Below are 12,185 nucleotides of genomic sequence, written 5' to 3'. Positions count from 1 at the left end.
TTCTGTATTTCTTGTATCTGGATTACTTATTTTATACTTTGCCACATTTGGTAAAACCTTTAAAAACCACACGCCTCTTTTCACAAGGGTTACGGTATTTTTTTTTAGCAATTTAAATGAGTCAAATCGACTGTGGAAGAAGAGATAGCACAGTTTTAATTAAAAAAAAAAATAATACTTTTTTTTTCAGAAAAAGGGGCCAATTTTAATGTAAACATTAAAATTGATTCTGCTCCACTGAATGACAACCAGACACATTCAATAACCACTTCACAACATGAACTGCATTTATAAAATTTATTTATATAGATTCATTCATCTATGCAGTTATGTATGATAGTATGTATATATTTATATAGAACTCTATGCATACTGCAATCCTTTCACAGAGGAGAGCAGAACCACATGGCAGCAATGTTAACACAATGACAGAAGCTCTGGATATTAAAAAGGCCCGACATTGTGAATTCATCAACAGGCAAAAACAAAAAAGATGGCGTCGCAAAATGTCTGAACGTCAGCAACTCGGCTCGTGGCCTCGACTCAGCTTATTTCTTTAAATTACAATCAGTGACATTACAATCATTGTATGTGGAATACGTCCTACAAATTCAGTTTAACTACACTTTAAGTCTGTACAGTTTTTGTGAAACAGAAATCTGTATTCAAGCGAGCGGAAGCTGCCAGGTGACGATGTTTTCTCCTACGGCGGCGTCGCGGGTCGGACTCGACGGGGTGTGAGCGTCGCGGGTCGGGACGCGTAGGACCGCAGAAACGGTTCTGCTTACACTTCTTTGAAAAAAAATATCACCGTTGGTTCAGTTTCAATTTCCACTGATCCATGAGCACAAATCAAGGGACACCGATACGTCGGATTTGTCTCGATGCCAAAAATAATTTAGAAAAAAGGCCGCAACTAATAAAAACACATTATGTAACATCGTCTTCTTTTACTGCCCTAATTCAGTCAGAGTGAAATGTCATCCTCCGATTCCTCCGGGACTCTTAGCAGCTTTACGTCCGCGATCGTCTCATTGTTGCCTGCCTTTTTTTTTTAAACGTTTTGTTTTTTAAAGAGAATTCTAACTCGTCAGTCTTTCAGTGTCTGCGTTTTTGTTAGCTCTGCAGCTTCCCCCTCATCACATGAGCACAGCACTTATTCAAATGAATGTTTTTTTGCCACCGAAAGTATACACACGATTCTCGACTCATCACTACACAGCTAAAATCAAAAAAGCAGTCACATATTGCACTATGAATGCAAAGAAATACCAGCCTACACTATACAGAAAAGTGCATCTAATGTTTGTACAGCTGCAAACATACAGTATGCTACACACAAACACAAGAAACATGTACATCAATCAGTGTGTCTGTATGCACGCATCACCATCACACAGGCAGTTACGCCTTACAGTACAGTACAATAACTTTTTATGGTCTTCCCCCCCTTTAAATTTCAGCTTTTGACTTTTAGTTCTATTTGTAGGCTGAAAGAACAGAACTGTAAGTCTGATGGGAGAAGGGTGGAGGTGAGGGTGTGGTTGGGTGTGTGGGTGGGAGGTGAGGCGGAGCTGGTTGCCACTCCGTCGCCCCTCCCGCCCCCAGGTCCGTTACAGTTTGTGTCGGGGTTGTCAAGTACGAGAGGAAACTTCAAGAATGGACCTTGAAGGCCAGCAGCTCCTCAGAGTGCATGTTGTTGAGCGAGCGCAGGTCGGGCAGCTTGAGCAGCAGCTTGGTGAAGATGGCCGACTCGTTGGGGTGGTTCTTGGTGATGAGGCTTCGCACGGCGCGGATCAGCGTCTCCTGCAGGGCCTCCACCGAGTTCACGTTCTCGATGCCCGAGCGATCTGCGGAGAATGCACAGTGACGGGGTCGTGCCGTGAGAGGACGTACGTTTTGGAGAAAAAAATTAAAGGTCGCAAAAACACACCATTTTGGGTTACAACGATACAGGAATTTGTCATCTTTATTTACTGGAAAAATGTAAATAAATCTTATTTAATTAGTAGCAACCTTTACCTGGTGTTTACATTATTGCAGAAAAACCTTTTGAGTATGCCTCCTCCATTATAGTTTACATAATATTCCATATGATAATGTATTCATTATCATCAATAGTCTGCACATTTTTCAAGGAAAAATCCTCTAGGTCCAGCTATTGATGGCCTGGTATGTGTGGAGTTTTTTCTTTTTTTTTTTTACTGGGGATCGAATCAAAAAGATAGACCATTAACAAGCGGGTTGAATACGTTGCCCTCTGTGGTTCATACATAAAAGGTGTGCTGCGATGTACTGGTTGAGCACTGCTGGAGTGCTTGGCCAGATCAAACCCACCTGCAGAGACCAGAACCACGGCGGTGAAGAGGCTCATCTCCTCCTCACTGAGGCCCAGGTTGATGAGCTTCTCACTGAAGTCAAACATGGAGTTGAGGAGGTCCCCGGCCCCCATGGCCCTCAGCGTGTCCACGTTGTATTTCTTCCCACCCAGAAAGGTGACGGTGCGGTCCTTCACGTCGAAGAGAGAAGCAAAGCGAACCACCAACACCTGGAGAACACAAACGCAGCTCTGTCGGTCTGGGAAACAACCGTTACCGACGCCCTCGACGTCAGCATTTTTTTTAATGAAGACAAAGTGATCTTACCTCAAAGGTGCCCGCCTTCAGCAGGCTGACCTGGTCGTGCTGGGTCAGGTCCCTGAAGCCGGGGATCTTCTTGGCAAACTCCACCACCTCCCTGACGGCGGGGGTGAAGCTGTGGGAGAACTCCTCCCACACCTCGTGGCCGGACTTCTGAGGGTCCACATGAGGAGAGGTGTTCATCGGACAAACCTGAGGAGCAGATTCATGTTCATTTTAGGACGCTGCACCACTGAGTTTTCATCACTTCAAAAACTACAGCAGCTGATTTCCAACAATTTGTCAGATAGCACCGAATATTTCTGCACTAGCGCTGCAACTAATATTTACATATCCAGTTTTAAACTATTTTTTTTCGACTGATCCACTTTAATCCGCAATCAAAGCTCAATGAATTGACCGTTCGTATCTTACCAGATGCATCCTGTTGCCTCCTCTCCACAGGGGCCCGCTGTAGGCTGCGTTGGCGTGGCCCTCTGAGGCCGGAGCGCCGAAGGCTCCGTGTGTGTAGGCCGGACAGTGGCTGGTTACGGCGCTCCTGGACAGCCTGAAGGGGCAGTGGTCCTCCTGACCCTGGGGGCCCAGGCTGGAGGGGGGCTCCTGTGCCGCCATGGTGGCCATGTTGTTGCAGTGGTTCCAGGCGTCCTGGCGCTCCTCTGCGCGGAGGTTAGTCACGTTTTTGGCTGAGCCGCCGTTCAGGGGGCCGGAAGGAGGCGGGGCCTCGGCCGCCAGGCTGCTCTGCTCCTGGTTGTACATGAAGGTCTCCTGGTGGGCCCGGGTCACGGAGCCGATCACCTCCTCCTCGCCGCTGTCTGAGGCGGTGGGCGAGGCCGTGCTGGTGTCCATGGCCGCGGTGGGGTCGGGGTCAGAGCTGGCGTCTGATTGGCTGGGGCATGGTGTGGCGGAGGAGGGGGCGGGGCCTGCGTCCTCTGAGGTAGGTTCTGTGGCACTGGCCGGCAGAGGTTTGCCGATAGGTAGCGTCTGGCTGCTGTGCAGCTGGCTGTGCAGCTGGCTGTTGTTCATCATGTTGTTCATGGCACTCTGCATCTCCAGCAGCATGCGCTGCTTCTCACGCTTGGGGATTCGGCCGAAGCGCACAGCTGAACAGTGAAGAGAGGATCGTGAGGAGGACTCACCTTACTCTGCTTCAGTTACAGTTACTACTGATCAGACTGTAAGGAGTCATGTTACGCTGACTCCCCAAACCTTTCACACTGAGCAAGGTAACTTTGCTTGAAGTGATGCACACAGAACATTACAATCACCAAATGCATTATTACTTAAAATGGGCACTCTGGACCAGTTTGCTGGTCTGGAGGACTACAAATCCTCGACAAATGAGGAGCCTGGTGATCCAGTGATGCTATCAGCTGTCACCTCAACTTGAATTCTTTAAATCTGAATACTTTAAAAAAAATAAAACATTATATAATAAATATGAAAAAGATGAAATAATTAGTTTCCCCAAAGTGTTTTTTAACTTATTATTTCACCCTACCTATTTCCATAAAGGTTAATTATCAAAGATGTGAGTTGTAAAAATGTATTCAATAACTTTAAAATTCCATTCTTACATAATATATTTGTGTACATTTGCATTTATTGATTTTGAAAACTTTATATTCTCTTAAATTTATGGCAGTGCAATACTAAGTACCCCTTCAAATATACAATAAACCGAGTTTGTTAATCATTATGAAAATGTTGATTTTACTGAGAAAACCAGTACAAAATACGTCTGTCAATTTGAATAACGCACAATTAAAGAAAGGCACGTGCGTGATAATGCTCTTGAGATGCTATACAATGAGCTGTGTTATTCATATTATTATTATTGTGGACCGTTTTAAAATGTTGATGCTGTGGCAACACTGCTTTCTTTTCCTACTGTCATGCCAATAAAGCCACGTTGAGTTGAATTGCATTGAATAGTGAGCCGGACAGTAATTACTACGGAAACTCACAGTCTCTGGACATCCCGACCAGCATGCACTTCTTGAAGCGGCACTGCTGGCAGCGGTTTCGGTTGATCCTCATGATGGGGCAGCTCTCGTTCTTAAGGCACTTCTTATACTGGATGTTCTGCTGGATGCTCCTCCTGAAGAAGCCCTGTGTGTTCACGAAGACAAACGGCCCATTGTGATGACACAAGTCACACAGAGAACTACGCCTGGACAATTTGGTAATTTCAGCATTCACATGACCGATAACACTCGTATCATTTGCATTCCTCGCAGTTTAATTTATTTAATCTGTGTCGGCTTACCAACGCATAAGTCTGAAATGCGTGTTTTGTGTGTTCCTCTTCTTACTTCGGCGTGCTGTGGTGTGTTTGTGACTGCTCCCAGCTACCCACAGTTAACTAGGCCATGCAGCAACATGAAGTATGAGGGGCAGCTGATATTAATATGGGGAGAGTGAACTAGTTTCACGGAGTCTCTGGGTGGAGCCGTGCAGATGGCTATGCCTGCTGCAGTGACCCACTTCAGTTACAGCCCAAATCACAGCAACATCCAGCACAGTGTGGCAGTGAAAGTCATTCTGTGTGCGCGTGTGTGTGTTGGGGTTGTTGGAGGGAACCGCCCTCACCTTGCAGCCCTCGCAGGCGTGGACGCCGTAGTGGAAACCAGAGGCCACGTCGCCGCAAACCTTACACAGCAGCACCAGGCCGTTGATTTCTGATTAATGCGAAAACATATCATTTGAGTTCATCTGAAAGTAGCATGTGTTAGCGCCTCAACTAATATGTTACATTATTATCAACCAATTCCCAGTGCAATGTAAGTCTTCATAAATGCATGATGCGGTGGCCGTCTTACTTGTAATGCCACATTTTGCAGTGGAGGCGCGTCCGCTTTTCTGAGTCCCTGGAAGGTTTTGGCCACCGCTCTGGAGTTTGGGGTCAGCCTGCTGACTCAGCTGGTGGCGGTTGGCCGCGGCGCCGTGCGGCGGGGAGGCCGACTGGTAGCTGCTGTTGGAGGAGTCGCTGAGGCACGACTCGGGGCCGGACGAGCTGATGTAGGCTATTACGCCTCCTGGTGTACAACAGAGGAAATGAGCCGTTAGGACAGGGACTGCAGCGTCACATCAAACACTGTGATTCACTTATGAATGCAATTTCCCACCTCTCCTAAAACATGAGGCTGGTGATACTAAATCTATAGGATGTGCAGACCCAAACTAGCAACAAATGCATGGACAAATAAGTGAAGTGTTCACATTAAAGGCTGATTCCTTGATTTTTTCCTTATTCCTCTGTCTTTAAATCAATCCGACAAAAACCGTCCTGCTGCTCCAAATACTCAATAAAAACAAATGTGCACTAATCTTCTGCAGAATATAGTCCCCAACAAATGTGCTATTTCTTCCCATTTGATTAACATTTAATGTAATTAGTTGATGAGAATATTTATAATACCTTTAATTACACTTTCTTTGTTTTCCACTATAGTAACAAAATCCCTGGTGGTGCCTGTTTTTTTTTTTGTCTGCTCTGTCCCGTTACTGCTCAAACCAACTCCCTGTGGTTTCCTTTCCCTCAAATTAAATGTACAGTGACTGTAACGATCACCGGCTTTGGCTGTGGATTCAGGATCGTAATACGAAGACAGATTCCTGAGCAGACATGTCGGCTGCTGCTGCTGTCGCCGACAATGTTTTTCTCTCCCTCAACATAAGCTGACCTGATTTCCTCCCCCTGCCATTCTCAGTGATTAGGTAACCGCCATTACATAATGTCAGCTGCACCAGGGTGTGTGATAGGTAGTCTGGCACGTCCCTGCAGCCACTCGCATACACTGCTCCATCACACACGCGATCTGGGGCTGAATCACATGTATTAAACATAAATAAAAACGGTATGGGATTCTTTTTTGGCACGCATTATATTTTTGCAGAAAAAAAGACAGATGACTTTTGTTTTTTTTAAATGCCAGCATTGTGTGTCTGTGTTAGAAAATATTGAGCAGTTGATTAACCTTCCGATGACAAAACAGGAAAGCATTCGGAATAAAGCTTTTTGTCAAAATAGCATGAATCACAAGTGTATTGTAAATAGAGATGATGTTAACAAGACAATGTAATAATTATTAACTCTGCCAAGCATATAATTACATAGTACAACTACACCGCAAAATTAAAATGACAAAATATAATTATGTATTGAGAATTAACTCGCTAAAATGTTTCGTCTTGGTTTGATTTATTCTATCCAAACCTGACAAAACTGTAAAACTAAAGAGGGGAAATGGGTGGGGGTGCATTCATGTCCCGTGGGAAATATTAATTTTTCAAGACGTACACGTCAATAGAAACATGTAGGTTTTGTACTTCAAATAAATTAAATTAGTTGTGCTCCATCACCTAATCTAATTTTGTAAGCAGAACGACTGAAAAAAAAACATGAATTTTAGGTTTTAAAACAAAATGTTACACAAACTGTATATTATATATTTTATTATAGCATTACTCTTAAATTCAATAAATAAATCGTGTTAACGTCGTATGTATACGGCATTTTTGATGTTATCACTTAAAAACTAAGTTGTTTGTTTTCAGCCAAAAGCTCTGTTCAAACAATATATAATTAAGTTTATCCTGCGGGCCGTGAATGCACCATCGACGTTTTTTGTTTGTTCTTTCTCTCTCGCGCTCTCAACACGCCCCCACGTGGACCAGGCACATCTTTTCCCGGGGAAAACTGGGTCACCGCGAGCTGCCTGGGAGACGACTCACGTGTATCCGCGGCGAGACCACACACCATCTCAACGGGCGGATTTATGCAACGGCCACGTCACGGCGCCGCTTAGCCAATCAGCGGCGACGCACGTGGAGCGTAAACACACGGTGCACATGGCTCGACGGATGGGTCCATGTGAGGAGGAGACGACCGCAGTGCTACCGAAGCCCGCTTGCTCGGGTAATAACAACAGCCCGGTGTTAATGCTTACCCAGTTTAATACGAACATACACCAGTCGGCGCCACAGCACAACCTTTAACATATTAAATAGTCTAAATATTTAACACTATTACGCATTTTGCTGGTGACAAAAGATGAATGACAACATTTAAAGGGCCACCGCAACAAGCTGCACACATCATCGCTTACATGGAGGTTAAAGCAAACCTACCAGCTTTGGTCGACTCCATATCCTCTGAGTTTTTGGGGGGCTTTTCCTCCTCCGATGCTACCTCGGTGCTGAAGCCGTGTTTTCTGTTTGTGTTCAGCAACTGGAAAGTCGCTGATTTGATTCCGGTCGATAAAACTCGCTGTTGAGCTACAACATTTAGATTATCGAAGATTAAACACGTTTAAAACCACGAGCGAAATGATTGAAAAATTGTCTCCATCAAATTAAAACAGTAAGTTTTCAAAGACCGGCTTCAACGACGCTTTAAAAAAATTAAAAAAAACGGGGATCGTTTTTCGTCCTCGACGCCAGAAGTCGTTTTATACTACACCACACACACACGCACAAAAAAAAGATTTCTCTTCTGCTTTCAGTGCAATCGAGCGGAATCTAGAAATACACCGTTTCCCATTCAGAAAATTCAGGAGAAAAGCCGCGATACAGGCGCAACTCGGCGGTGTGAAAGACTGGTCTTTACAGCGTCTGTTTCGAGTCGAGTGTGCAACCATGTGACCCAGTTCATGGGCTCCTCCTCCTGCAGCGCCGCGCCGATGCCAATGTAACCCACTGACATACTTTCACAAAGTGAACAAAAGACAGTTGGCAAGTAAGAAAGAAAACTGTATCCTGCAGTAGAACTATGATGGCCGCAGTTTGGTATGCATCCTAATTTGTTCTCGGACTTTTCAATGAAAGGAAGCCAAAGGGAAACTAATCAAACCATGTCTGACTAAATATTTGACAGATATTTCTTATCACAAGTTAAAAAAAAATATTTAAAATTTGCTTCATATAATTACAAGTAATATGTTTATACATGCACAACAACTATATTTTATATTATATATATATATATATATATATATATATATATCAAATTAAAACTATATATTTGCTATATATATGTGTGTGTGTGTGTGTATATATATATATATATATATATATATATATATATATATATACATATATACATATATATATACATATATACATATATATATACATATATATATATATATATACATATATATATATATATATATATATATATATATATATATATATATATATATATATATATATATATAGCAAAAGCAATAAAATATATATTTTTTAGAATAAATTGCTATCACAAAACTTAACAGGTGTGCAGTCTGAATCAAAATGAGCAAAGGCCTAAAATAGGCTAAAATTCTTCATATGGATGAAGGAAACTGAAGCAATATCTTTCACAATAAACATTGTCAAATGATCCTTTTGTATAATAAAAAAATATGGCGTAGTGCAGCTTCAAAATATGAACTATTTGAATTGCATCCTTGTAAGGGTTTGATGCATCACATGGAGCACCATAACTGAGCATTAAACCCTTTAATGGTCATTTATGGTGGATTAAGACCTAATGGACAACGATTGTTCCTGAGCACTGCAGTGATGAACATTTCAAACCGATCTGTCGATCGCGTGAGACGACTTGGCAAACTCAAAAATATTTGTTTGAATAAGATGCACGCCACACTCGCTGATCCAGTTCTGTAGGCTCGGTGTCAGAAGGCTATCGAGCAGCTACATTCTCACTGGGTTACTGTGACATGGAAAATCCTCCTCCTCAGGAGTAGGAAACCCCACGCTGTACTGTCCCAATCTCCACTTTCCTTTTTTTAAATGTGTCTATATATATTTTACAGTGCACGTCCGGGGTTACTGCTGCCCCCACAGACTAATGTCTGGAGAGACAATAGAGAGGTGATTTGAGATATGACCGTTGTTCTCACTCCTCCCCTCCATGTTTTCAGTTGAACCCTCCAATCGGCACGATTAGTGAGACACTATTTTAGCTCAGGGGTCAGGATACTCGGTCACCATGACCCAGGTAATTAATTCAGTTGTGGGTAGCCCTTTATTGTGCAAGTAGCCATATGCTCATTTTCCTCACAAAGTATGTCAGTGAGTGCCCTATAAAAGGTTTCAACATAACAGTGTAAGAAGTGCCAGCACACACAAAAACAATCGGAAAGGATTGTATCAGAATCCTGCAGATGTTTTGCTAAACCTGCCGGTACAAAATGTAAAAGGCTGCACAGACTCCAGGAGCCCGAAAATAAAAGATGCTTTTGTGCAATTTTTAGTCGACGCAATGAAGCAACACATCTGCTGGTTCTTCGAGTTCACGTCCAACCATGTGAAATACTTCAGAGCGCCCGTGGCCTCACAGCCACAGGAAATGTCACCTAATTATTTCTTTCTCACCAGTTGAATGAGCACAGAGCGAAAGTATACGGTGGGCCATGTGGGACAGCGGTTAGAGAGGCTGCTGCCTCGTGATCTGAGCAGCTGCACCCTCACACGACTCCAGGCGGGGGAAAGTGGAAGAGCACGTGCCTCTGAACACCTGAACCGCTCTCGTGCAGCCGCTGAGTGGCCAACGGATCAGACTGTGGTTTTAATCATGTACCCAGATCTTTGCTGGTTTGAGAAAACGAAATAAAATGAGGCTAACCTTGTTTGACGTGCTACAAAGGCAGGATCGTGTCAGACAAACAGCGGACAGGTGATTGTCATGATGACTTGCATGTTTGTATTATAATATTTAAACGCATTTGCCACTTTCACATTACGATTACGTTTCACTTGTGTAAGGTACTGTTATCTGTTTGTCTGTGCTCTTTATTTTAATGTTATATTCTACTGTAAATGTCATGCTCCTATTTCTTTATTGTTTAATGTTTATTGTTGTGCACCACCTGCCAAGATAAATTCCTGTTTCTGTTTCTTATTCTTATAAATACAGGCCCAACTTGAGGAACAGGAATAATGTTTTGCAGAGCAGTGGTTCAGCCAGGTTGCTGTGTTTTGTACGGTTGCCAAGTATCCCGCTTGTTTGGATAGCAGCTTTTGTTGTGGTCACTTATATTCGTGCAATTATAAGCTGGGAGCATATATGTGCTATAAAATATATAACATAAGAGCTTTGCTTTACAGTGGAAAAAGAATGGTGAAGCTAAATTTTACAAGCTCAAGCGGAGTAAGAATAGAAACGACTGCGTTGCTCGGATGCATCTTCACGCTCTATCGTGAAGCGTGATGGTTTCTGTTGTATTTGGTTATTTAATGCATCAATCCAGATGGGTTTTTTTTTACTTCCTGTCCTTATTAGCTCTGACTGTTTTGACCTAAAAAGCACAGTTCAAAATAAAGCCAGTAAAATACTTCTGTTAAAAACATTTGAGCCAATGAGCTCTCAGGACTACCAGGCGTTTCCCATCATGCCCTGGGGCGAGAGAGGCGTGCCTGTCGCTTCTGTGTGGCTTTGTGTTTTATTTTATTTGATCAGGTTTGGAAACGGGTTTCTCAACTTAAAGGTCATGTTTTGGTACTTTTGTTTGGTTAAACTGCTAAATATTCTTCTCTGTGTTTTCAATGTGAAATAAAAACTCTGCTGATTGAACAAACACATACAACCAGGTTTTTTGGTAACACAACTTGGTGACAGTAGGAATACAGCCCCCTTAAATGCTCATCACTCAAACACTTCTCGGGTCACACCTTTCTGGAAACTATACATGAACCTCCTCAACAGCTAGGTTCAGCTACACAAGTGTGTGTGTGTGTGTGTGTGTGTGTTTCCTAGCAGTTAAGAAAACAGGAAACACAAGGACTCAATAATAAACTTTATTGAGGCCGTGCCTTTAGATTTAGAATAAAACTGTGATTGCTCAGGTAACTTGTACCGAAGGACAGAGGTTAACTTTGATTTTAATGTCCGATGCAGATGTTAGATGCACGAGTAGTTAAGGCATGAAATAAAGTTAATTATCTATTAAAATGTATAGTCTGTGCATAACACATACTAATGCCCATTATACATGGCTGCATTTCAGACAACATTTTAAGCAACTTAAGAGACCATTTCACAATGAACAGTAAAAGTTAATGTTCCAAGTTTCAGTGCATGTGAGTGACAGGAAGTAAACCTGCAGCCAAGCTGTGCTCAGCAGTAAAATGGTCACAGGTCAGTTACAAAAGAAAGAACTAAAAGGTCCATATTGGGTTTCTTTAAGTGGTTCTACTGAATATGCTGAAGCATAGAAGAGACAAGTCAGCACACAAGGAATCAAGATATAGTCAATATTGTTTTTCACCAAGAAGTAAAATCTCTTCAAGTGAAAACCATGAAGATTTCATGTGAGGAATATTGCTGTCTAAGGTTTGAGAGTTACTGGATGGAAGCAGCTCAATGTGGCAGATCACAGATGTTCCACCTTTTAGTTTGGTTTCCTAATTGTAATTATTTTCACAAACATTTTGAAAAGGTCACACTTGTTAGGCCAGGCTTCTGTGTTGTGCGCATATGGAGTATTGAGGGTAAAGTGAAATCCCCTACAGAGATGTGCATTTATACCAATTAGTTATCTT

At 42.7% G+C, this 12,185-nt stretch overlaps 1 protein-coding gene across 1 annotated transcript; it reads right to left on the bottom strand.

Annotated features, from left to right (window-relative positions):
* Positions 1-283: 283 nt before the first annotated feature.
* nr1d2b (nuclear receptor subfamily 1, group D, member 2b) lies at positions 284-8,266 on the bottom strand. The gene is made up of 8 exons (XM_068575230.1): positions 7,770-8,266; positions 5,459-5,674; positions 5,229-5,317; positions 4,604-4,748; positions 3,054-3,739; positions 2,646-2,831; positions 2,338-2,548; positions 284-1,850 (listed from the first exon to the last, which is right to left on the bottom strand). The coding sequence occupies exons 1-8, from the start codon at positions 7,786-7,788 to the stop codon at positions 1,654-1,656; spliced, it is 1,749 nt and encodes a 582-aa protein (XP_068431331.1). The 5' UTR covers positions 7,789-8,266; the 3' UTR covers positions 284-1,653.
* Between the last annotated feature and the right edge of the window lie 3,919 nt (positions 8,267-12,185).

The sequence above is a fragment of the Clinocottus analis genome, unplaced genomic scaffold (assembly GCF_023055335.1).
Source record: "Clinocottus analis isolate CAN_PGR_092001 unplaced genomic scaffold, fCliAna1.0.p SCAF_14, whole genome shotgun sequence".
Classification (NCBI taxonomy): Eukaryota; Metazoa; Chordata; class Actinopteri; order Perciformes; family Cottidae; genus Clinocottus; species Clinocottus analis.
This window is presented reverse-complemented; position numbering and strand designations above follow the sequence as displayed.